At 40.5% G+C, this 27,799-nt stretch overlaps 1 protein-coding gene across 8 annotated transcripts in view; it reads left to right on the top strand.

The window, feature by feature from the left end:
- Positions 1 to 9,719: 9,719 nt before the first annotated feature.
- The window catches only part of GPM6B (glycoprotein M6B), a 132,347-nt gene continuing 114,267 nt past the window's right edge, over positions 9,720 to 27,799 (top strand). For 3 of the 8 annotated variants that reach the window (XM_048861193.2, XM_075131352.1, XM_075131354.1), the window contains exons 1-2: positions 9,720 to 10,139; positions 15,499 to 15,574. In XM_048861193.2, the coding sequence (XP_048717150.2) occupies positions 9,735 to 10,139; positions 15,499 to 15,574 (481 nt within the window). In that variant the 5' untranslated portion in view covers positions 9,720 to 9,734. Of the gene's footprint in view, positions 10,140 to 10,231; positions 10,298 to 10,737; positions 10,862 to 15,498; positions 15,575 to 27,799 lie in introns of those variants that run through there. The other 5 variants (XM_048861094.2, XM_048861182.2, XM_048861130.2 and 2 more) reach the window with 5 other exon arrangements.

The following is a 27,799-nucleotide window of genomic DNA, read 5'->3' as shown; positions in this document are numbered from 1 at the left end:
TGGTGCATTACAGGCAGATGATCACAGAAATGGAAGCAAATTTGAGGATCCACCCAATGGGGAAGAAAGTTGCTATTACTACTGTTCTAAGGGTGAAGTTCTCTCAGGTCTTCATGGGGAATCTCAGCTCCACACTCCCCACGGGCCCAGACTGCGCTCAGTGACATCAGGGGAAGAGCCAGACACACAGTGACAGCAAAATACCTACAGCAGGAACCAGCGTGCAAAGCTGAGGAGAAAGTTACTCTTTAATTATCAAGGTCATAATCCGACCATTAGTTCTTCATTTGTTTTTTTCCAGTATTTTAAAGTGTTTTTAAATCACGAAAACACTGTTTTGGTTACATGACAGATGATTTGGAGTACACGCTGGAGTGATAAGAGCATGCCATTGAATGGTGAATATGTATTTAGCACTCTGTAATTAACTCAGAAATGGTAATCACTAATTTTCAGATAAAATTAACTATGGTTCATTGGGAAAAATTATGCATTCTCTTGAATATGCAATTATAATTATTCTAAAGCAATCATTGCTCATATTTACATATTGAGAAAAAGTTGCTGGAAATATGACCTACTTGGTAATAGAAAATAGTATTAATTTTTTCATAGGGGGTATTTGTTTCATTTTATATTGTAACTGAATTCTACGTATCAGAGGGACTATATCTAGCATGTAGATAATGTTAACAAATTACTTTTCACTTTTTACTGCCCTACAAAATATATTTCTTTCTCCAAGTCCCGTAGGCCTTCATTTACTGGTGTTGTGAACAATTAGTCCAGCAACTTGTAAGATGAAGCAACTCTGTGAACCGCACTGAGATGACTTCTTATGGCACCAACAGCTGGAGTCCAAAGCACCGCAGCCTCACATGAAAGGTACAAATGACAGAGGAGAGCATAAATCAGTCTCCTTAATCTAAACAGAAATACTGAGTTCAAAAAATTAGAAAGGTCATTTCTTCATCTTCATTCAGGAATGAAATTCACAGTACAATAGTATCTGATTGTCATTTTATTTCCTTTTAACATCGAAGGCTTCCATTAAGGCCACTTGAAACACGAGACCACATGGAACACTGAAATGAAAAGAACAGTATGCACTGGACTTGCCCATAGAGTCCTAGAAGTTTGAGATGGAAAAGACAAGATCTTTGGGGGGTTTCCTTCATGAGGATGTTACTACAGCTAAAGCCCAATTTTATGACCTCTGATTTTATAAAATTCTCTTTAATCTGATTAACACTTGTATCTCACATCTCAAAGTGGGCTGTTTTATGAACCCCTGATTTTATGTAGGTTTTGGTGTCCCCAAGATTTTTGTAAGATCAAGGTTCATATGTGCTTATTTTAGTCTTCTTAAAATTTAGAAAAGCTGCTGCCCATTAGCACTGCCCACAGACTCCAACTAGAGCTTTGGGACGCGGACTCCAGGGTGGCCTGGGGAGGCTAGCGGGGGGCCTGATGCTGGCAGCAGTGAGCGACCCAGCCCCAGCCCACCCGGCTGGTTCCTGGTGTCACTTGGGGGAGGGGGCAGAAGCCAGAAAGAAGTGGGGTGGGGGGAAAAGGGGTGCAATCAGGACGGGGAGGGAGCAGAGCTGGGGCGGGAAGAGGCGGGGCGGTGGTTTGGGGAAAGCGTGGAATGAGGGCAGGGCCTGGGCCAGAGCAGGGGATTGTCCCGGGCTCTGCACCTCCAGGAATAGCCCTACCTCTAGGAAGAAGAAATACTAGATAGGCCATATGGTAGCTTAGAGCACACAAGCTGTCCTGCAACGACAAGGCACAACCACAACCACAGAGCAATGGGTAGACTTGTTTGTGACACAGTGAATGAAAATGGAGATAGGCTTGTTGATTTCTGCAATATGAACGATCTAGTCATTGGCAGAAACCTATTTCAACACCGTGAAATTCACAAGCTGACATGGTGTTCTCCAAATGGCAGAGATAAGAACCACATTGACAATTGTGCTGGAAATGGCCCAACCTGATGATCACTTTAGATAAGCTATTACCAGCAGGACAGTGGGGTGGGAGGAGGTATTGTTTCATATTCTCTGTGTATATATAAAGTCTGCTGCAGTTTCCACGGAATGCATCCGATGAAGTGAGCTGTAGCTCACGAAAGCTCATACTCAAATAAATTGGTTAGTCTCTAAGGTGCCACAAGTACTCCTTTTCTTATTGACAATATGATGATCAATGGCAGTCACTGACAGATGTGAAAGCAAGAAGGGGAGCAGATGTTGGCAGCGACCACCACCTTGTGACAGCCTCCATCAAGCTAAAACATATGAATGTGGGTGCACCAAACAAGGGACATAGACATTATAACGTTGACAAGCTAAAGTCCCCTGAAATACAGAAAGCCTTTGTTCTGTAGTTAAAGAACATGTTTCAGGCACTTGCAAACCTTGATGAAGAGGAGGGGAATGCAGATGAGATAAATGGGTCAAAGTAACAACAATCTATAAGCAGAGCAGTGAAGCCTGTCTAGGCTACAGGCAGAAGAGAAGAAAGGAGTGGATTACACGCAGCACATGTAAAGCCACAGAAACCAGACAAGCCCTGAAGAAACAACTTTTAGACACAAAATCCCAGAAGCTAAAGGACAAATACCATGAGTAGTATAGTAAGACACACTGGGAGGTCAAACGTCTTGCAAGAGCGGATAAATGACATTATATTGATAATCTGGCAACACAAACAGAAGATGCAACTGCTCGTGGTGAACAAGGAACCATCTACAAAACGTTGCGGCATATCTATGGTAAACAGCAGACACCAACAAACACTCTCATCAGGGACAAACAAGGCCACCTACTGACAACAGAAAAAGAACAAGAAATGCACTGGACAGAACATTTAAAAGAATTGCTGAACAGGGCGTCACCTAAAGAGGAAGCAAACATCCAGGAGCCAGAAGAAGATCTTGACATCAACACAGACACCCCAACTAAGGAAGAGATCATCCAAGCCATCAAACCCATAAAAAATGGGAAAGCTCCGGGCAAGGATAATTTGAATGCGGAATTGTTCAAGGTAAATCCTGAGTTAGCAGCATCTATCCTGGCCCCTCTATTTACATCAGTCTGGAAAAGGGAAAAAGTGCCAGATGAGTGGATTAATGGAGTTATAGTGAAGATGCCAAAGAAAGAAACTCTCAGTGATTGTAATAACTGGCGTGGTATCACACTTTTATCTGTGCCAAACAAGGTATTGTGTAAGATCATAGTCCAGTGTATATCAGAGGCAGTCGATAGCATTCTCAGAAAAGAGCAAGCCAGTTTTCGGAAAGGGCATGGACACACAGACCAGGTCTTCACTCTATGAAACATCATAGAACAATGCTTAGAATGGCAATGGCATCTCTACATAAACTTCATAGACTTTGAGAATGCTTTTGATAGCATTCACAGGACCAGCCTATGGCACATCTTGCGGGTATATGGAATCCCTCTCTGTATAATTAACATCATCAAAAGCTTCTATTCCAACTTTACATGCAGTGTTGATCACAGTGAGCTCAGTTTTGAAGTCAGAATAGGAGTACTTCAGGGGTGTGTCTTGTCTGCAATTCTCTTCAACATTGCCATTGACTGGGTTATGCAGTGTACAACAGAAGACATGCCAAAAGGCATTAAATGGACACCCTTCTCATCCTTTGAAGACCTGGACTTTGCAGATGATCTCACTCTCCTATCTACATACACAACACCATATGCAAGAAAAAACAACTCGACTCAACACATTCAGCCAGCAAATTGGACTGAAAATCAACAGGAGTGAGACAGATATCATGACCTGTAATATTGCCTCACCATCATCAGTAGAGGATCACTATCACCAGGATAGAGGATCATGTTCTCACCAATGTAGAAACATGCACATACTTGGGCAGTACTATCAGCAAGGATGGTGGAACAAGCTAAGACATCTGGAACAGAATCAATAAAGCTGGGAACACCTTCAGGAGCTTAAATACAGTCTGGAAATCATCAAAATACAACACCAAAACCAAACTCAAGATTTATCAGAACTGTGTACTTTCAACATTACTTTATAGTGCAGAATGCCAGGGAATGAGAAAGCATGACATGTCCAAACTATCTTCATTCCATACAACTTGCCTCAGAAAAATCATCTGTATCTTTTGGCCCAGAACAATCTCAAACCAAGATCTAGTCACACAGTGCAGCCAAGAAGATATGAGCACCACCATTACCAGGAGGTGCTGGAGATGGATTGGCCATGTGCTTCGGATGGAAACTGAGTCTATCACCAGAATAGCATTAAGATGGACACCTGAAGGCAAGTGAAAACGAGGCTGCCTGAAAACAACATAACGAGGAGCTGTGGAAGCTGAGCTGAACAACCTGGGGCAGAGCTAGGGAACCATTGAAAGACTTGCCAGAAACAGACGAGTGGAGGAGCTCCATCACTGCCCTAAATGCCAGAGGTGTAATGGGAACATGATGACATGATGATGATGATGATGATATGGTAGCTGCTCAGGGGGATAAACCATTCAAGAGAAATACTGTACCACTACACAAGACCACATGGGAAGAAACCACACATAGCAGTGAGCTATGAGAGAAAAGTTCACATAAGCTCAGCAGTAGGACACTGTAGGTATGTCTACTCTACATTTCAGAGGTGTGATTGCAACACATGTAGCTAGATCAAAGCTAGATCAAGTAACAGTACTAGTGAATCCATGGCCACTTGAGTATGTACCTAGTGTCTTGGGTGGACAAGGTTAGCCCATACAGCTACTTGTGCTGCAGCCGCTTCACTGCTATTGTTCCTCGAGCTAGCTTTGATCTAGCTAGGTCAAGCTATGTCTACATGTTACACCTCCCAATTGCTGTGCAGACATCCCCTGTGGGGAATAATAATTCGTGTAAGTGAGCTCCCTAGAACTGGTCAGAGAATTTTTGACTGAATATGCTATTTTGTCAAAGCCAAAATGTTTCAGGGAAATATACTCTTTCTGATAAAGTTTTCAACTGGAAGGTTTCTTTGGTCTTGGGTGTACCAATGCAGACCAAAAACAAATGTTGAAACCTCAGAAGTGGTCACTTGTCACTCTCAGGCCCGCTCCGCACACCACAGCTTGATATCCTCCTAGTTCCATCTGTCTCCCCCAGATGGGGTCACACAGCATGTGGGAATTAATTTTAGGGCGAGATCATTCCCCACCAGAAGAATGAGGAAGGTGATGTGTCCTGGTTACCTCTTTTTAAAATAACATTATATAAACACCAACCTTCATGTGCTGTGGGGTCCAGTTCTATCACTGACCATTGGAGAGGGTCATTTGTGGGGATTCACATTGGGCTCTTGCCCTGAATCACTGTTCGTGAGGTGCTCCCTTTCCTTCCTCAGCAGTCATTTGCAGCCCATCTCTTCTCCCTGAGCCAGCTCAGTAATGTAGCTCAGGCTGGGTGGCCCCTTTAAAATTCCTACAGGCAAAAACTTATCTCTCCATGTTAGGATGTTGGGAGACACACTGAGCAGATTCCATTTAAAAACTTTGTATTTTTACTTTAGGTAACTTAACATTATTACCTCAGTATTTGCAGTTTTCATTATTAGAGAATACTGCAAATATTGAGGTAACATAACATTGAGGTAGTTATTCAGGCAACTGAAAGGATTTTAAGTACCACCGTTCTAAATGCTTATACCAATTCACACTACAGTATTCTGAATCTTCAGCTTTCCTGTTATGGCCCGGATCTTTAGCTGCATAAAGCCACCTTTGCGTTCCCCTGATCCCCTGGTTCTTCTGGGGACCAGTGGGGACCCAATGTCATATAGAGCAGCCTGTAGCACTGTTCTAAATTACACCCAACTGCAGTAGCCCCAAGCAGGATAGTTGGAATACAGCATGCTCTAGTCTTGGTCCCTCCTCCCAACATGCTATCAGCACACATAAATGGGTCAGCATGTATGGCCCAGGATCTGGCCTGTGTTTTTACCTGCCAATGCAACAAGGAGAGAATGTGTTTCTGTGAGCACCTTAACTTTGAAATGAAATCCTGAAGCTTCTATTCAGTATGAAGATCGCCACTCAAAACTCTCCCCCTCTTTGACCTCATGCTTGAGCACTGTAATGTAGTCTTGGCTGAGAAACCAAAATATCTGACAGCGGCCCTGCTAGCTTCTCTCTTTACTTTTCAGAGGCTCAATATACCCACCAATGGAAATGCCAATTTTATGTTGAGTTATAACCAATATTTGGACAGCTGTTCTTTACTTTCTTCCTGAAGAGAAAAAAGAAATCCAGCATTTCTTAGGATGACAAAGTTAATAAAGGGCTGTGATTCACTCATCCCACTGCTGAAGATTTAGATGTGTAACTCTGAATGCATCACCATGAGAGTATACAGCCCAAATGTGTCCTTGTTTGGTGTGCAAATGTGTAGGCCCTGATCTTGCAAGCACTTAACACTAGTAAGTAACTTTGCTTGTGTGAGTAGTCCCACTGATTTCAATGGAATTATTCTTGTGTATAGAGTTATTCATGTGTAGAAGTGTCAGCAGGATCAGGCCTTATTTCACAGCTGTTCTTATCATTTATCAACCAGCATATCCCATGAGCTTCCCAGGGTGTAAAATTAACCAAAGAGCTTCCTTCCAGAAAGAAAATGTAAAATTAATCCATTATCTCTCCAACACATAGTGGAAACACAGCAGGATATTCTTCCCTTTTGCCTTCCAGCTCCTTCCTTAGTAGAGTGCTATTCAGTGCCACTCTAGTTAAGGGTCATGTGCTATTTCCATAATGAATCCCATTTTTCAGACTTGTATGGCTCATCTACAGTACTTTAATTCCAGTGGGGACTGGAAATAATTTCCTGGTGATCAGCCTCATTGTGAATTTTTCCCCGTCTTTATAAAATGGCTTATCAATCAATCAATCCATTTATTACATTTTAGCACAGAAATAGCAATGCGTGCTAGAACTATTTAGTCACGGATCCTGCAAATACTTGCACAGTATTGAATCCAAGGTTGTTACTGGAAACTACACACCCATTTTGAGAAAGCAAAAAAATCAACTTATTTTGGTCCAAGGAATCGGCAATATTTTTTTAATTGAAAACAAAATATGGCCCCAGTGCTGCAACTCAATGGGATTACTCAGGTGCATAAATATAAGCACATACATAAATGTCTGCAGGATTGGGAGGTCTAAAATTGTAAAAGGTGAATTAGTTTTTCTAGAAGAATCTTTCAGACTTCCATTTTAATCATGTGCTTCGAGGCCAACTACTGCATTGGGACTGGCACATAGAATCATAGAATATCAGGGTTGGAAGGGACCTCAGGTGGTCATCTGGTCCAACCCCCTGCTCAAAGCAGGACCAATCCCCAATTAAATCATCCCAGCCAGGGCTTTGTCAAGCCTGACCTTAAAAACCTCTAAGGAAGGAGATTCCATCACCTCCCTAGGTAACCCATTCCAGGGCTTCACCACCCGCCTAGTGAAAAAGTTTTTCCTAATATCCGACCTAAACCTCCCCCACTGCAACCTGAGACCATTACTCTTTGTTCTGTCATCTGGTACCACTGAGAACAGTTTAGAGCCATCCTCTTTGGAGCCCCCTTTCGGGTAGTTGAAAGCAGCTATCAAAACATGACCGAATGCCTATCTTTCCGAGTTCGTAAATTGCTCAGGGGCTGAGGCAGTAGTGCACATACTCAGGCAGAGACAAGCACCTGGCGCCTAGAGTGAGGCTGCAGAGTACACGCCCAGAGCAAAAACTCAGATACCAAGTGAATTTAGGTGCCTACAGGGATAGGTGGCAGCTGAGTAGGAGTTTTGTGGATCACACTGGTGCCTATAAACAGGACTTAGGTGTTTAAGTACCTTTGTGGATCCTACCCAATTATCTTAAGATGCAATCCATAAAAGCAAGTAAACTGAAAGTTATAGCTCCCAGTTTGTCCTTGTCTTACTCAGTGGTGTGTAGGTGCTGCATCACTATGGCATTTTGTGTATTGCCTCTGCTGTTTGAAGCTCTGACAATATCGAGGTACAAAAGGGCTTTATTTGTGCAGTTTCCAGAGAGGGGAAAGCCATCTGAAGCTCTCAGACCTACCAAATCTCACTTCTGTGGGCCCCTTCTTCACTATCATCTCCCAAACATTAGGAAACTGTACTTACACTTGGATTTTTAAAAAATGAGTTACTGCAAGCAAAAGCATACAGGTGAGTGTTGATGGAGCATAATTTTGTTAGAACAGAGGTGAGCATATATTATTTGTTTAAAATGTTTTAAACAAAGCTAGCCTCTGTCCACATCAGGCAGAATAAATATGTTTGCATTTCTCATTTGTTAAACCTGAGTTTCAAAGCCATTTAATAAATATGTATGTAGGTACTTCAGTGGCCCCCCAACACTGTAATATCTGAGCACAACATTAATACATTTAGCATCTCAAAATTACTGTGAGGCAGATAAGGATTATTTTCCCCATTTTACAGATGGGGAACTAAAACAGAAATAGGGTGATATTTCAGAAATGCTGAGTGCCCATCAGCTCCCATTTATTTGGAATCAGGCCACTGATTTAGGTGCCTAACTTTTTTTAAAATCTTGGCCTGAGAGTAAGGCCAATATTTTTTTAAATGTCCACTAATTTTAGGGGCCTTAATTTTTCGGTAGCCAATTTGAGACATGTTGGGCCTGATTCTCAGAGCACCCACACTCCAGATGAAGACAATGGAAGCCATGAGTTCTCAGCATCTCCGAAAATTAGGCCCATGGTGTCTCAAATTTGGGGACTTACAAACTGAGACACCCCAAATCAATTTTAAAAAATTATGGCCCAAGGTCTCACAGGCAGACTGTGGTAGAGCCAGGAATTGAAACCAATCATGTTGGTTCCAGTTCAGGGGCTGAACGAGAAAATGGAGGAAACTTTTATATAAATATGGTCTTTTAAGGCAATTGCTTTAAACTGGACTATTTTAAAGCAGGGTTAATTTTTTTTCTTTAAAAAAGGCTCTCACTCTTACTATGTTGGGTTTTGCTGTGTGTTCTTTAGTAAAACTTTTAATTCTCTCTCACTCATCCTTTTTGGAAATCTCATTCATAAAAGGCCTGAGTCTTACTGTTGTTAAAATCAATGGGGAATCTGCAATGGGAACAGGATGGGGACCTTAAACTAGGCCAGTTTGGCAGCCTCTAAACTCTGCACAGTGCAGATGGAGGGAAATTGCTTGTCTGTGTAATATACAGTATGTAGCAAGGCACACCGAAGGACACATAGAGGAGAGGAAACACAGTGTGGGGCTGGTGAGATTATTAGACATTTCGCAGCCAGGAGCTCAAAGTGCTGAGGAAGGTATGAGAAGCTAGGTAGATTACATGTAAGGCACAGAAAAGGGGCGGGGGGGGGGCGGGCAGGGAAATCAGATGTCTTTCACACCTACCATTTTTTGAAATCTATGCTGGGGAGAAAGGGAGAGTGGGGGGAGGGCACTGTTATAATTGCAAGGAGCTAGAGCGGGACAAGTGGGGCTTGCCTCAGAGGGTAGGGTGACCAGACAGCAAGTGTGAAAAAACAGGACAGGAGGTGGTGGTGGTGGTGGGCTAATAGGAGCCTATATAAGACAAAGCCCCCAATATCAGGATTGTCCCTATAAAATCAGGACATCTGGTCACCTCCCAGAGGGGCAGATCGGAAGAGGATCGTTACCTGCATTACACATGACTGCCCCCCCAAAAAATCCCTGCCACACGGCAGCCAGCCCGCGGGCTCCCCCCGCTCCGGGGACGCCGCAGCCCCTCTCGCCCCGCAGTGGCTGTGTGAACGGGGGTGCGGGCTGCCTCCCGCCCGCTCCCGCCTCCCCCTGGCTCCCCAGCCCAGGCAGGCGGCTGCTGTCCCCGCCCCCTCCTCCTCCTCCTCCTCCTCCCCGGCACAGCTGCAGGCGAGCGGAGCCGGCCAGTGTGTGTGAGCCGCTGCCCCGCGCGCGCCCTGCCCCAGCTCGCCGCCTCCAGCCCCGCCGCGCCGCCCGGGGACGCCGGGCAGAGGGCACGAGAAGGCCGCCGCTGAGGAGCCTGCGACCCGCACTGGAGGCAGCGCCGGCCCCGAGGGAGGAGAGCGAGCCATGGGTAAGCGAGCTGCGGTTCTCCGCTCCCGCCCCCGCCCCGCCTGCTCTGCCGCCCCCCCCCCCCCACACACACACACACAGAGCCAGGGGAGGGAGAGCCTGGAACTTTGCAGCCAACTTTGCATGGGATGCTCAGGGAGGCGATGCCGGGGGCCGCAGGTGCAAGGGTTGGGCGGCGGGGGAGGGGACGCGTGGAAGGGGTGTGTGTAAAGCAGGATGGTAAGGGGGCAGTCAGGAGGGAGAGCCCCGTCTGTGCCTCGGGGAGTTTGTAAGGGACCCCAGCCCCCTTCCCTACGCAGGGCGGGAGCAGGGTGCTCGTCCGACGCTTCGCTTAGGCAGGGGCCAGGGTGCTGCCTGTCCGAGGCGCCTTTCCTGCAGTGGAGTCTTCAGCGTGAGCCCTGCTTGGGTTCATGTGGATGCCCATAATGTTCTAGGGGGAGACACACAGCAAGGGAAGGGGGTCCGCAGTTTGGATAGACTCAGGGTGGGAGCGTCTGGGCACCCAGAGAGGGCACTGCAAACCCAGATGCACCCTTTAAGTCTCATTCCCTGGCTTTGAGTCTATAACCTCTCCACTGTCACTGGGATACTTCAGCAGTAGCCCCACCTCCCTTATGTGTGTCTGGATTCTCTTTTGCAGTCAAATATCTCTCTACATCTCTCAATTTGGCAACTTATTGCAAGTATTTGGGGAGGGGAGAGGGAGACCCAGAGCTGGAATTGGTAAATCACTTCAGCCTGTTGAATTCCCTGATGAACCAAGACAATGCTAGCTAAGGACAGCGATCTTTTTCTTTTCAGAATGATTTCCCTACCAAGCAGAATTAAGTATTCATGCTTGGCTATAAGTTATCTGTCCTGTCTTGCTATTCATTTTGATTGGTTTGACTTAAAGCTCGCTTCATTAAACAGTCAGTTGGTCTGCTACTTTGAAAGTAATGGATCTGCTAGGAGTCCATGAAGAAAAATGGAGTTTGGTACATGGTGGAACAAATATTAAATGCACAGAATCTCTCTCTTTTTTTTTTTCTTTCCTTCACACTTGGAAAGCATTTTAGTGTGCGGATAGAAATACAAGCATTTTAGGTATTTATGTTACTGTGTTCTGAGTGTAGCTGATAGAGTTAACAGAAAATTGAGAAATCTTTGCTAATCAACTCCAGCTGGAGGTTTTTTTTTTTTTGTTTTTTTTTTTAATTTTTTTTAACCTAAAGCTTCTTGGATGAGAGTGTATGAATTAGGTCTGGTGTAAGTTCTTTCTGTCATGCCTAACCATTTGAAACACTGCAGTCAGCAAAATCTCTTAACATGTGGTTATCAGGCAGACTGTCTAAAGTATATGGGCATCAACTAAAAGTATCTAGATTTATGGTATTTGTATGACTATTAATGTAAATAATGTGCTTCTAGAGAGAGTATGTTTTCCTTTGCAACAGACTGGTAATGTAATCACCATCTGCACAGAAACTGTAGGTTAAACATAACTTTACAATGAGGAGTGATAGCAAAGGAAGCAGTTTTTATATCTGGCCTTAACTTTGAAATTATCGTGCTCATAATTTCTGTAGTTCTTTCCATAAGTAATGAACTACTAATTGTGTGCAAGGCTCTATTGGAATCCCAGTGGGATTTAGTATATGATATTTTTTGTGTGTTTCAATGACAAAGTTTTAGTTATGAATTTCCTCTTTCTGTTACAAGTATCTAAAACATGAATCCAGCCACAAATGTAAAGTTTGTGTAGGCAGAAAGAGGAAGGTATCTGAGGGTAGCTAAGAAGTTGGATCTTTGTGCTTATAAAGTACCATGTGTACTTGTGCTATAAACAATAATTATATTTAACCACTAGAAAAAACCTTTTAGGTTTGAAACAATTTAAAATCTTATAAGCTGGGTTCTGTTTTGTTGTCTAACCATCTGATCATAAATTAAGTCTTGGTTAGGAAACGGAGTAGAGGTTAAAGACTGGCTTTCAGTTTCTGACATATATATTTTTTCTCCGCTAATGTGAGCAAGAGTGGGGCCCATAAAAGCATCATCATACAGATGGGTCACTCAGTAGTCAACACACACATTTTGCATTCACATTCCTTACAATAGGTTTTTTAGCGTGCACGGTTTAAATCTCCATTTCAACCAACAATGAAACAAAGTGAATTAAACAACAATGAATGTTATGAAGTTTGAAGTAACTGATAGAAACCAAAACCACAGCCATATTTGTCCAAATAGATGACTGGTGCAGATGACTGGTCCAGTTGAACTCTAGCATTATATTATTGCATGGTGGTTGTCACTGATGGAACAGAACTTTCATTTCATGTCCGTGTGTTAATGTGCACATACTGATGCTGGCAGCATCTTTGATTTTAATTAAAAAATGGAACAGAATTACTCAGCCAAAGCCAAAAAGGAAAATAACTGAAATTCCTGTGGTTTTATATTGTTAAATTAAATGACATCAACTAACTTTTCAATTTCTAGGTGTTTTAATTTGTTTATACTTGGCTAATGACGATCAGCCTCCTGAAACGTTATGATGTTTTTACTGATGTTTTTAATTAGTTTTAGTTATCCTTGAAGATCCTCGAACACTGATTCTCTTCACATTCCCAACTTTTAAAGTTGCAACGGACAACCCCCCTTTATGGCTTTTATTGTGTAATACTCTAATATCCACTTAAATGTCTTTCCTGCATATCTGTCCATTTCCATTTGGCAAACTTTTTTTGTTATGTTTTAAATGGAAGCTATTGTTTAATAGATTTAATTTGTAAAGGCCCTCATACTGAAACATTTTGTGCTTCAGCATCATGGATTGATGTCAGCATATCTTTGAATAGTGTCTGGTAGTTTGCTGCTGCAGAGCTAGCTGAGGGAGCAAAAATCTGAAAGGAAGGGGGAAAAACATTTCTCTTTTAATTTAGAAAATAGAGAAGTTTACCTATCAGATTACATTTGTGGTGGGTACAGTTTATTAGACAGAAATACATACATATGAATAAAATAGTTTCTTCGTCATCTGTAAGCCTGAAATTGTTGTAAGCTAAACTGAAACTAACATGAGAAACCTATTTTCAATACTAAAAGTATAGGTTATCAGTATACTTGGCATATATTTGAGATTTGGTCATTTGTATTGTAGAGTTATGGGTTTCTTCATTAACTAGGGCTACAGAGATTGGAAATTGGGGAATTATTATAGATCTTGATGTATAATTCATTTTGCAAAGATGTCATTTAATCAATGTTTGGTATTAATCGTCTAAAACTTTCAGACTTAATTTTGTCATTAAAATTTTAAAATAAATATCTAGACTGCAATAATATGACATATACTAATTAAAATGTAGAGAGAAGGACCTATAAAGCGGACAATTAGGAAAAGGCAGTGCACTGGCAAAAATGTTTGAAAAATTTTTGAATTGTCAGAAAATTTTTCAAACAATTACAACTAAAATGCTCCATTTTCAATATTTTTTTATTTTTTAAGGTGTATACTCAGATTACGTAATTATACATAACATTTAACTAATTTGGTAGATTTACGACAGGAAAGGGGACTTAAACATGGTTTTACAAGAAATACTTCAAGGAGGAGTTGTGCAGACCATACCTTGTCAGTTGGTGCCACACTACTTTGTGAATAAAACATTTTGTTCATGCTGTTGCATAACAGTTGCCTCAGCATTATGTGGGCTAGGGCTAATTTGACTACCTCTCAGATCATGTCTGGGATTAACCAGGATCGGTTTGAGCTTCATCAGTGTAATTTTAAAACTAATACAGCATCCTGCATTATCAAAGTGCAAAAATAGTTTTGAAAGTCCAAAAAGTCCTGAGATCGATTGTTTCTAATTAGGCCCATTAAAATAGTCCTTACTCAGGCAAAACTCTCATGGAAGACTAGAATTTGTGGCCTCCTAAGTCTGATTTTTCAGAGTTGCCAAGAATCCACAACTCCCACTGACTTCGCTGGGTTTCTAGAGTACTCAGTACTTCGGAAAAATCAGACCCATTGTGTTTATCAAAACTTACATTTTCACTATAGGCTTTTGGCTGTCTGAAATGCACAGCTAGTATATTTTGTGCATCTTATGGGAGAGGAAGAACACATATTTATGTACATCTGGTACAAACTTTTTCAGATCTAGTTCTGTCATTTGATAAATGAAAATTGAAAACAAAAAGAAAAAATACAGAACTTTAACAAAAACAGCCCAAAAGTTCTGCGTAAATGATAGACTAAACTGGGAATGGACAGTATCGTGCTTTCTGAGGACAGTGTGTTTATATTGCTCTTTTCACCTCCTCTCCTCATCCAGTACTAAAAGTTGTGTATATATGTAGGCTTGGAAGGATTAGATGTTTATCAATAAATGTCTGTGAACTTTGATTTCACTTTATATACACACTGATGAAAAATATATCTGTTGATAATAACTGAAATTTATGGTTAGTCAAAGTAAGAAAAATGGTGCCTGAGAACTTATAAGAGTTTGATTTTAAGGACATTTATTTTGTACATTTTGACATGTGATGTTGACAAATTGTGTTTTAATGGTTATAAAGCTTTAACTTTTTGAATATCAAAGTCTGTTGTCATTAAATAATTCTGACCCCCCCATAATTTTCCATAATTGTGAACATTTAAATCAATATAAATAAAAAATGCTTAAAAATAAACCAATATTATCCAAAATTATTAAAAAGAAAACTTCAAATTCTGCCAAGTCTCTCTCTCTCTGAGAAACAGCCTTGGATTTCAAATGAGAAAAGGAGGTGAGGCAGGGCAAGCTTGTTAAAGAGAAGAAGATTGTAGAGTACAGAAATGAAGAGTGTCGTCATGGTCTTGTTTCCCAAGAAGAGAAATACACTATTCAAAGGGGAGAACAACAACATTCTCCAGTAGACAGTAATTTCAAAATTCAGTCTCAAGCAGGAGATGTGTTAGAGAACTCTGTATACAGCTGTTAAAGAATTCTTAAATTGAATATAGGTGTAATGAGTCTTTAGAGTTGATCTGAAGTGGAAAAGGGCAGACACATGTGTTTGATTTTGTTATTTCTGTGGTTGGCTCGAATACTGTTTAAACTATACTTTCTTCTTCTAAACAGCTGGAGGCAAATCCTGAAAGAAAATCAGCCCTCTTTCTTCCTTTCAACTGTACATTTTGTCCAGGCAGGATTTAAAACCTTTTGTGTGGCATAGTAATTGTAAAATATGATTAGTATTGGTCATTAAAGCTGTTGGAGTTCTATTGCAGGGTCCCGTGGTCCATTCCATTCTAAATCTTTCTCAATATTTTAATATAGATGCTAAAATTAAGAAATTGATGTTTAATTTGTATCTCATCTCAGGGAAGGTCCATTAATCCTAAAACCTTGTACCACCTTCGCTGCTCTAAATCCACTGGACCTCATTTGATCATAAAAGGTACTTATTTCTTATTATAATCTTTCCTCTGTGTGCATGAGAAGGGGGTGGACAAGAGGATGTCCTCTTCACATTTCTCATCGTGCTACATTGCTATGGTGGTTTTATCAAGTGTACAGACTGTGTCTCTGTCGTAAAGGGTGAGATTGAATAATTTAGGAAATCTGCTATTCCATATGTGAATGATGATACCTCTGAGTTTTGCAGTCTGGTATTTACCAGTCTTTATTAAAAAGATAGAACCATGTTGGACTATGTTGTCTGAAGAGACAAGCTATGGTAGCTTTGGTCATCAGTTTCCTAAGATGGTTCTAATTAGGCATGAATGTTTGAGTAAATTATTAAACTGGATGTCCTTTTTAATGCATTTAAGAGAAAGTGTTTCAGCAGTTAAACTTTTCTCTAGTCAGATGTTTTTAATGTTTCTACAAAGCATATTTGTTACATTCGTGCTAGTAACGGGATAACTTCAAACATTATTGTTTTTCTCTTGTTTATAAGTTATCAAAAGTCATAAGTCTTCCAAAGGAATCTGAGATGAAATTTTGTATAAAGTTAAAAAGGGGCAGACAAATCATCCTTTTTAAAAAAACATTTCTCTTTGCTTCAGTATTAATAGTTATCTTAAAACAGTCATCATGACTTTAAAAAAAAAAAAGAAAAAAGAAAAGCTATTTTGAAACAGGACCCAGGTATGATGACCTGTTGGATCTGTTCTGTTTAGTTCACACACATCAGTATGGTGACATCACTATGTTCACACACTTTCATATGTTCACTTAGTGCACTTTTACACTGCGTTTTAAAACCTATGGCAGCAAGGCTCAGAGACCAGGTCCTGAGAATTCACCCTTTAGATGGGGCATCAGTGGTGGATAGAGCCCTATGTGGTCTGTATGCATTGGTGCACATTTTTTGCCTTTGTCAGTGGTATTTAATGTAAACCTATTAGGCCACATTACCATATGTGTAAGCTGATTGTCTTCAGTGAAGTTGCATCTGCTTATGCCAGCAGATAACTTGTTACTTTTTTTTAATATAATTTATTATTAATCTTGCTGTTTCATATTGTTTAAATTAATATCAGCACTACATTTGTTAATATATTTACTTTCTTTCCACGTCCATTCTTTCCATCCAAATAGCAGGGTTTCCCAACCCATTGTTTGCTCTTCCCTGCTCCCTCCCTCAGTAATTGTGTATGCCCTTAATGCCCCCACCTTGTGATCCTCTCCCACGCGTCAACAACTTCTCCCCATTCAGGCTACCCCTCAGCCCAGAATAATTCCTTCATTCCTCTGGGTGACGGTCTGTGGCATTCCCTCTCCCCGTAGTGTCACACAGTTGCTTCACCTTCTGGAGTAGTAATATTCTTGCTTAACTTCGGGAGACTTAGGTTTTTGGTGAATCACTTGGGCCTGTCTCCAGAATCTTTAAATTTCTTGTGGTGTTAGAGCTGTAAGCACTGCAAGTAATATATATGCTGCTTAAATTAATTCTATCATAGTTTCATTTGGAGATGAAAAGGAGGGAAAAGAATAATTATGCCACATATTCCCCTGCTTTTCTCCTCCATCTTTTCTCAGTTCTGCCATTCCCGGATGAGAGAAGTCAAAGAGAAAAACAAATGTGAACCAACAAAAGCAATAGTAAAATCCCATTTATAAGGTACAGAAGAGTAGCTCAGAATAGTAATATCATAAACTGTTGGAAAAAAGCCAAGGAATCCAAGCAAAATGCACTGCTGATGTGTAGAGTAGTTTGCTTCAAGTTACCCACATAGGGCTTGATTCTGCCAGAGCGTGCAGTATCTTGCAGAATCGTATGTGCTTTCTTGGTCATTGCCAGGATCCTCAGAACCTTTCAGGATTGAGCCCTCAGAATAAGAATCAAAATACCCTCTCTTCTGCTTCTAGCTCTCTAGTGACACTTCATTATAAAGCAATTAGGGTGGGCAGGGGAAATTGGAGTTTAAAGGAACAGGTCTGGGTCTGAAGCTCACTAAACAAATCAAATGGTGACAATTACTTAAGCTTTATAAAGAGCTACTGACACAGCAAGGGACATCTTCAAACAACATTGCTATTATTGTTGTTTCAATTGAACTAGCACCCAACAGTTTCAACTGATCGCTAGGCACTGTACAAACACCCAGGAAGACATAGTCTATGCCCTGGGAAGTTTACAGATTAAATACACAAAACAGACAAAAAGTGGGAGGGAAAACAGACATATGGAAAGGTGAAGTGTCTTGTCTAAATCACACAGCAGGACAATGACAGAACCAGAAACTGAACCCAGGTCTCCTGCATCTCAATCTTGTGCCCTACGCACAAGACCAGAGGTGGCCAACCTGAGCCGAAGAAGGAGCCAGAATTTACCAATGTACGTTGCCAAAGAGCCACAGTAATACATCAGTAGCCCCCAATCAGCTCTCTCCCTCCACCGCCCTCCCCACTCCCAGCACCTCCTGCCGGCCGGCAGCCCCACCGATCAGTGCCTCCCACTCTATCCCCGCACCTCCTGATCAGCTGTTCACGGCGTGCAGGAGGCTCTGGGGGGGGAGTGGGAGGAGCGAGGGAACGGCAGGCTTAAGGGAGGGGGTGGAGTGGGGGCAGGGCCTGTGGCAGAGCCAGGGGTTGAGCGGTGAGTAACCCCCGGCACGTTGGAAAGTTGGCGCCTGTAGCTCCAGCCCCAGAGTTGGTGCCTATACAAGGAGCCGCATATTAACTTCTATTAACTCTGGAGCCACAGGTTGGCCACCCCGCACAAGACCATGTTGCCTCTTCCTATGTGATTAGATATGGCCCTGTAATTTCTGGTGTGTCAGGTTGATGATACTCCTTAACGTGTATATATGGGATGGTTAACAGGGACTTTCTAAAGCACTGTGGTGTATAAGTAGGACTTGTAATAATAGGTCTTAACCAGTAAATGGCTGCTTGGGTCAGAAGGAGTGGTTATAAGTCAGTATTGTTTTATGATGACTACTTTCTCCTTTGACCCCTTCTTCTTCACTTTCTCTCTCTCACTCCTGTGCTCACCCATTTTTGCTCCTCCAGCTATCTCCTTCTCATTACTTCATGTCAGTTTCACGTGGGACTTTGGGCACAGAAGCGTACAGGTAAAATGGCAACCTCAGAAATGTTTACAAATGATGCAAAGAGCTACATGAATATGAGGACGTTTGGGCTTTTATACTTGAACGACATGACTAACAGGTGTTCTACAAAATAGTTCCAAACATAATGGTGGTTCAGAGGCTGTCAAATGGTGTGTTGCTATTCTTTATATCACATGATATGCTTCACCAGTCATCACTTTTTCATCTGTCTCATTTTTTATGATGATCATGGCATTATGATTTTTTTAATATATCTTTGTTTTATATTGACTTTAGTTGTAATATTTTAGCACAAGATTTTTCAGAAGTGGCTGTGATTTATTTATTTTGGGGGCGGTGTGTGTGTGCTGTCCTTGAGACATCCTCTTTTAGCTGGTGGGAGCTCAGCACTTTTTGAAAATCCAACTTCTTTAAGATCTTAAGTTGGACACAATAATCACAAATAATTTTTTAAACTCCCGCCCTTGTTTGTTTTTAAATATTGATTAAAAATGCAAAGAGGTCCAGTGGAACTGGAATTCTGCCCTCACATATGCTCCTGCATCTCCAGGGTGTAGATACCGGGTTGTAACTGTGAGATACCACTGATGATAACAGTACAAAATTTCACTTGCAGACTCTTAATTACTGGTGATGATTCATGAGTAGCAAAGAGTCCAACTTGACACCTAGATCCTGTATTGAGGACTGACTGCTAGAAAAACATCTTGTAAAGTGCATAAATTTGACCTGTTTCAGAGTAACAACCGTGTTAGTCTGTATTCGCAAAAAGAGAGATAATAAATACGGAGCTGCATGTCACTCATACAGTCACATTTTAGGGAAGGACTTCACTTTTAAATAGAGGTGGGAACTATATTCCTTCAACCAGTTAGGTGTTTGAGATGCTCTTGGCACTTGCTGGAAGTCAGACCTTGTGAATTGATAGGTAACTAGAGAAGAAATGGATTTTTAAAGCGATGTGGTCCCTTACACAGATTTTTGTATATATTTGTCTTAAAAATCTTTTGTTTGACATTTTATATTTGTACTTATTTTCATGAGGACTACATAAATGTTTTACAAATTCTTAGTGCCTGAGATGCACAATTTCTGCTTACTCAAAAATATGAATTTCAGTTGCTTGGCAGCTCTCAGGATTAATGTATTATATTAGTTAGAGAAGATGCTCTTGAAATTCAGTATTTTGAAGATAAAATTGATTGTTTTAACTTCACTGTTGAACTACAAATATAAAAGAAAATGTTTTTTTTAATTACTCAAAGGAACATTAGCAGCGTTAAAGAAGGTGAAATGTTGATGTAATCTAGGTACTGATCTTTTAACAGGATCGGCTAAAGTGGAGCCCTGCACTGACATGGCATCCCATTGAAGTCACTGTGACTCTGAACCAGTGCAGATTAATGTTCACTCTATACTGAATACTTTTTGTGTTTTAACTCACCTGTGTAGGTGAGAGAAATTAAAAAAAACAGTTTTGTTTTTGCGGGATAACATTGTTGGACCTTTATATGTAACGTTGTACATGTAGAATAAGCCTTCTGCGTTTGCCACTGTACTTGAAAAATGCTCTGTTATCAGGGTTGTGTTGATGTAATTATGATGCTTGTGCCTGAATGAAAAAGTAAACTAAGATGCCACATTTATCAGAAATACAATAACAAAATCAGTTTGCCAAATGGAGGATGGGTATAACTTGTGGAGAATTAAATACTGTTCTTGATCTACCTACCCTTTATTTTTGTAATATGCACTAAAGAATGAAGACTAGTTATAGTGCATGGAGTCATTAAGATTTGGTGCAAACAGAGGGGTCTGCACTAGCGCATCTTCTTGCGGGCTGTGGGCCTGTGGCAATGACCTAAGTAATACTTAGCACTCTACACATTCATACTGTGGCAATAGTGTTATTTCCAAGACCAATGCATGGGAACTCATTTGATTTACACTGTCAGCCTCCTGGAAACTAATCCGGATAAGAACAGCTAAATCTATATAGCCTGCTCTCCAAACAGCTACCAGGTACTAAAACTGATACATGCTCAATTTAAACAAGATGTTTATGTAAGCAAACACTGAATATAGTGGAGAGAAGGCTTCTTTTTAATCTTTATTGTAATCTAACATCCAGCATAAATGAAAGTAACCAATATTAGCAATGGTTTCAGAGTAGCAGCCGTGTTAGTCTGTATTCACAAAAAGAAAAGGAGTACTAGTGGCACCTTAGAGAATTGGTTAGTCTCTAAGGTGCCACTAGTACTCCTTTTCTTTTTGCCAATATTAGCAATGATTTTCCTACTTCAGTATTGGCCATCTCTTCACTTCAGACTTAGATTTTAATGGCACCTGCTTGTGCTGCAATAAACCCAGGAAACATTGCCCTTTTCTCTCATTCCTCTCCCCTTCCAGGCTGTTTAGTGTATTTACCCCTTTAAATTCCCAAAACCCATCAAGGTTTAATTTCTCATCCCTCCCTTGGACCACTCCTTGTCAGGCCTGGACATGCTCTTCAGAATTTCTTCTCACGGTGGTATGGGCCAAGAGCCACTGCTGTTCCTGTACACCACATTGCTGCTTGTGACACTCACTTGTAGTAGCTGGGAGCAGGCAAAACTTCAGGTCTGATGCCATTTGGCTGACATGTGCATGCTGAAAGTTGCAAATATATGCATATGCATGTTTATAAGTGTAACTGCTTTAAAGGCTATTGAGATGTATTATCAGCTCTTATATATTTTGGGAGAGGATTCTTTCCTTTTTTAGATAAAGGAAATGTAATATGAGAAATATGGGAGAAACAGGTTTAAAAAAGAAGTGGTGAAGAGAGTTGTCTGAAAATGGGAAGAATTGTTGGAAATAAGTTAGACTTTGGGTTTATCGGTTTCTGTGGCAGTTGGGAAGCAGAGAACATAAGGAGTATTAAATGTTACTACCAAGGGCAACATGAAGGTCACAGCTGATGTTATAAACTGACTTCTGAAAATGTATGTATTGTATGGTAACTTTTTTTGGTTTTATAATTATGTGTCAGGGAAATGCAGGCAAGACAGTGGTAATGTAGACTAAAGTATGTCTACTTTTTCTTACTGTATTCTGAAATGTTTCCACTGTGGATGGAAACTACCTTGTTTCATGCATAGTTTAGCTCTTTGGTAAGTATTGTGGCAATTCCTTGATTTGTTGATGCCTGTAGGTACATAGGCCGATTTTATGACAGATCTAAGATGACGAACTGCATTTTGAAGTTCATCTATCCTGTTAGAAAGAAATCTAGAATTGTATTAGTAATACATCTATTCAGTTTATATCACTAGAGCTCTCAGTGGTTCCGTCACAGAACTCCTGTTGATTATAGAGTATGCTGTCTTTTTGAAAAACATATTTTTGTAGGAAGACAAGGAGGGGGGGAAGAATACTTTTTTTTTTATTCGTTTATTTGTTCACAACAAGAGTCTATTTTCTCCGGGCCTGGAGTGTTCTTCCCTGTCTGTCCAACATCATGTAGAGCTTAGGGGTTCAAAAATGGCATCATGCCAGCTTAATTTCTCTTCAGCTATCATACTTTTTAAAGATCCCTATTGATGCTTAATCCTTCATTGTTATACATATAAGTGTACACGGGAAGTTGAGAATGGGGCGGGGGGGGGGGAATGTGAAATTTATTTACTTCTCTATGCTTGTGGGAGTGACAAGCTGCACACACGATCTGAATCACAGACTAGTCTGACTGGAACATATGCTGTTGGTGAGGGTTGTAGTGCAGGTTAATTGAGTTTGGCCTAGAATCATCGATGGATAGGAGAAGACTTTGCTAGGGTAGCATAGGCACACTTTTTAAAGCTAGGTGGTTTGATTTATATGTATTATGACAGGGACCCTTATTACTTGCAAGGCAGATATTGCACAAGTTCTTGTTTGCTCATTCTGTGGCCTCTCTTTCCCCCATAATTTTAAATCTAGAATGACTTGATGTGACAAGCAAAGTGAGCTTGTATAAAATAGACTTCTTATCCAAATGTTAAATCTCCTTACTTGTATTTGGGGAGTTAAAGGGTCTGACAGATTCACAACGGGCAGCTGCTTCTCCTCCCAACATGGTGGAGTACCAGGGTTTAATCCTTGCATTGCTCTTATTTTAGATTAATGTACAAGTGATAGCCCAGGTCATTTCACAATATCTCCTGTACCAGCAATATGTTGGTGGCACAAAACTCTGTGTGTCCCTTTCATACAGTGTTGACACTGTCATCTCCCAATCACCTCAGTGCAGGGAGGAGATTGAAGAAGAGCTGGTTGAAGCTGAGCCCAGGAAAAAACAAAGTAATGCTTGGTCTTTGATGGTAGATAGAAACTGTGAGGGATTGGCTTCAACTGAAGGCATTTACCCATTAGTAGTTAAGATAGTGTTCAGCCTTGAGGCCTCGCTAGACTCAGTTACTGACCTTGGGTGCTCAATGACAGTCAGAAGTCCGCTTTCTATCCTGGCTGCCTGTCAGACAAGAAACTGGCTACAGTGTGGTCCATATTTTCCTTTCCTCCAGGCTGGATTATTGCAATACTCTGTACTTGGTTCACCTATAAATTCACAAGGGAGCTGCAGCTAGTGCTTAATGCAGCACACAGCCTTTTAAGTGGGGTGATCTGTAGAGCTGGGCCTCTACAACATGCAATGGCTCTCTGTTCTCTAATGCAATCACTACCTGGTTCTATTACAGATACCTTAATAAGGCAGGTCCATACTTTCAGTAGGACTGACTCTCTTTGAAGAACACCAAGGCCTTTATACTCGTCCAGTACACTGTGACTAACAGAGAAAAGCACAAGTCCCCAAGCTCTAGAGTTCTCTCCAAAATAACGTAGGGACCCTTGCAACAAGACTCGGTGCTTCACTGAAGCATTCCCCAGTGAACATGAAAGAAGGTAAAGGGTATTCCGTTAGAAGCAGATGACTAAACCAAAGAAGCGTGGAGAATCAACTGTCTTTTTGGGATCTAGGAAAGAGGGAAAAATCAGCTCTTCACCTAATTGTATGTTTGTATCTCCATATCTGGAAGTACAAGTATCCCAGAAATTATCATATTGTGTGATGTTTTGTCTGAAAATATTGATGAAATGTGACTAATGTGGTCCTTCGCATCACTGTGTCCATGTCAGGGGTAACAAAAAAGGTGCTAAGCGTTGGAAGTCAGCTGCAAGCCTTGAAGAAGCATTTGTCTCAAACTGTAAGGGTACAGTTACTGTTTCACTCAATTTTTTAAACTATTGTGCTCATTAACAAGAAAAATCAACTCTTGTTCTCAGGTGGAAGGTTGTAGCTCTATCTTACTTGGGTTCCTCATCCCAAACTACAGTTGCAAATAGCCTATCCAATTTATGCCTGTTTCATGAATGAAGAATACAAATGTTTAGAATGTTGACCTAATGGACAAGTACTACTTTGTGACACAGTATTCTCCGCTTCCTGTCCGATACTGTTATGAAAAGTTGCAAGTGGTTAACCCCAGAGATGGCTCTGTATCGTTGCTGGATGATTGAAGCAATCCCCTACCCCAGCCTGTTAGTAAAGTTTCAGGTGTTCTCTGGGATCTTTTGAGGAAATGTAAATATAAGATCATTACCATAAAGGTGGGCTGAATTCCTTATAGCTGCTAATTGAGAATAGTGTGGGCTGTGGTACAAGTTTTTAAGGCTATTCCATTTTTTTAGAAAGGATTAATTGCAAGTATTCAGGTATAGCAGTCATGACTAAAGTTGATCAGATGCACATATGATGTTCACCTGTTTTCAACCGACTGGGAAGAAGTTTTTAAAGGGTCAGAAGTGTTCTGAATATGTTTACAAACTTCTCTTGTTACTGTATATTTGTGCAAAAAGTCCTATGGTAATGGCACTTATCAGAAGTTAACTTTTTAAGAAGATGATCTTTTGCAAACAATAAGTCTTCCTTCTGTGTCTTCACTTACATCTGTGAAACCTCAATCATTTCTAGTTACTGAGCACTAGGAATTTTCACTTATTTTTGTCACTTATGTTCAGTCACTTACTAGAATAAATAAAATAAGCCGTTCATATTTAATGGGTCTGTGATTGATATCTTGACCAGAAAATATCTTTTCACTACGTACTCTTTGTTGCTTTTAACATTTGTGTTTTGCATTCATTTTGTGTTGTGCAATTCTATTTATTTTCTGTTATAGGGAGATTTTAATAGTCATTGGATGACACACTGAGATATTAGTGTAATACAGAATTCTATATTTTTTGCCAAAGTTCTTGATTAGATTTCTGCCAGCTCTCTCTTGGTCCAGGAAATTGAAGTAAAACATGGAGTCAGAAAAAAAAAAGTGAAAAGAACTACTTTATTTGATTTAATGATCATTCTTACGTTTGTTTTAAAACTAAAAGACCTTGATCCAGCAACATGATATGCACAGATGGACATACTGTTGACTTCAGTAGGATGCTATGCAGGTACTGAATCTTCACACTTTACCAAGTTTCTGTATCAGGGCCCTGGGCTGAAACTTTCCAATTTGGATGCCTACTTTAGGCACCTGCATAAAAGTGGCTTGATTTTTTTTCCCTATTGTGAGTTGCTGTTACTCAACAACTCTGATTTTAGTATGATTCAAATATTGATAATAACTATATAATGTGCCCAGATACTTTTTATGATGCGTGCATAATAAATTACAAAATAACCCTCCAACCAATTTCAGATGTTGCAAAACATTTTGAAGCTTTAAAAAAAAATGTAAAGGAGAAAAATGTTTTGTTTCTCTTTTCTGTCCTTGAACTCACTTTTAAGTTCTTGAAACTTTAGAACTCAGGGTATTCTGAGGTACAATTTCCAGGTTCTTCCATCTCTAAAGCTACTAAAGTGTAAATTTTTTGTTATTACTTATACTATAGTAGTGTTAGGGTTGCCACCTTTCTAATTGCTGGTAACCACACCACAAAGCTGTGCTCCTTACTCCACCTCTTCCCATCCCCCCAGGGCCTGGTCCCTGTCTCTTGTTCCTCTTCCTTCCTTTCCCATCTCAAGGAATCTGTCTGAAGACAGGAGGTGGCCCTGGCTGAGCAGGAGTTGGTGTGGATTAATCACCTGCACCTCCCCATGCCTCATGGTAACCTGATTTGGGGTTCGGATGTCATAATGGCATCGCCAACAAGCTTTACTGATACCATACCCATTACAGCACCCTGCTGGATACTTGCTGGTCTTCTGGGGTCAGCTAAAACTGTACTTTCTCCACAGAAATGTTTAACTTCATATACTTTCTAAAAGAGGTACTATTCCATAGGGTGTTACACAAACCAAACTTTTCAAAGCAACTGGGTTTTGGAAAAAAGATAGTTACCTAACCAAAACCCTGACAAAGTGAATAGTAATGCCCTAATTCAAAGCAGGCTCTTCTGAAGGAATACAGGTTAATTTTAATTACTCTGGAGTTCTCTCTTGGCTTGAGCTAAGAGATTGGTTGTGAAGAGAGGATTTAGATCAGAGGTACAGCAGTCATTCGGGAGGCAGGAGGCCAGTTCTTATCCTAACAGTAATGTGACCTCAAATTAATTGGTATATAGTACTGATAGTTACACATTTCCTTAAACTATCTCCAGTTAATACATTCCTGGTTTCACATTTATGGTCACCATAGCTAATAGGGAAAAACAAAGCTTGTTGGCACTGCTGCAATTTTTCCATGAGGGAACAACTGCCATTATAAACATTTGAGAAATGCCAAAGTTTCCTAGTGCAAACTCACACCATATGTGCAAAAGGTAAGCCTGAGGCACGATTTCATGAAAAGTTGATGGTAAGCCACTGAGTTAGTTTTGATTTGTGCACTACAGAGGGAATAGCTGGAATTTAAAACATCAGCTATGATATTTTAGGGATTAAATTACCAGTTGGTTTATGGGAGTTTGAGGAGAAGTGACTATGTGAGGTAAAACTATAAAGCATAATGGGACTGGGAAAGAGGGACTGTTTTTGGTCTGAACCAGCATAAAATTTCCAGATGTTTCCACTCTCAATGATCTGTGTTGGTCCATTGGTTTAAAAAGTGCTTTGATTACCTATAAAGATGGATGCCACCATGGCATGCAAATTTTGTTTTTAGAAGAAAACCCTAGTCAATAACTCATACCAGCAGAAAAATTGTTTCTGTGCAGTGGTGTATCTGTGTTTGACAAAGTGTTTCCATTAAAATATTATATGCTTGGTTGTTTATAGCACATCTATCACTAAGGACATCCAAAATTATAAAAACAATGAGTTTGAGGACTAATCTTCATGCCTTGCTTCAAAGATTAATAGATTCCAAGGCCAGAAGGGACTATTCTGATCACCTAGTCTGACTCGATGTATCACAGATAATAGTCTTCCTCAATATAATTCCTAGATCATATCCTTTTGGAAAAAAAATACAATCTAGATTTAACAATGGTCACTGATGGAGAATCCACTACTTTGTGCCATTCTAAGTGAGAATGTCTTATACACACACTTCTGGGGAGAAAATACAGCTTTAGCTGATCCCTGAAGGCCAGAAAGTGACACACCTACTATCCCCAAGAAGAAAAGGAGTACTTGTGGCACCTTAAAGACTAACCAATTTATTTGAGCATAAGCTTTCATGAGCTACAGCTCACTTCATCAGATGCATAAAGTGGAAAATGCAGTGAGGATTTTTTATACACACAGACCATGAAAAAATGGGTGTTTATCACTTCAAAAGGTTTTCTCTCCCCCCACCCCACTCTCCTGCTGGTAATAGCTTATCCAAAGTGATCACTCTCCTTACAATGTGTATGGTAATCAAGGTGGGCCATTTCCAGCACAAATCCAGGGTTTAACAAGAATGTCTGAGGAACAGTTGGGGGGGGGGGGTAGGAAAAAACAAGGGGAAATAGGTTACCTTGCATAATGACTTTATTATTTATAATATATTATATAGTTATAATATATTTTAAAAATAAGTTATTATTGGGAAGCTAATATGAACAGATAGGTCTTTTGTTCTGAAAGTGCAAAATGCCTTGGTCACTTTAATCTCTTATGGTGTGGATAGTAGCAGAGGGTCAGCTACCCGGAAGGA

This window comes from Caretta caretta, chromosome 1 (genome assembly GCF_965140235.1).
Source record: "Caretta caretta isolate rCarCar2 chromosome 1, rCarCar1.hap1, whole genome shotgun sequence".
In the NCBI taxonomy this organism is placed as follows: domain Eukaryota; kingdom Metazoa; phylum Chordata; order Testudines; family Cheloniidae; genus Caretta; species Caretta caretta.
This window is presented reverse-complemented; position numbering and strand designations above follow the sequence as displayed.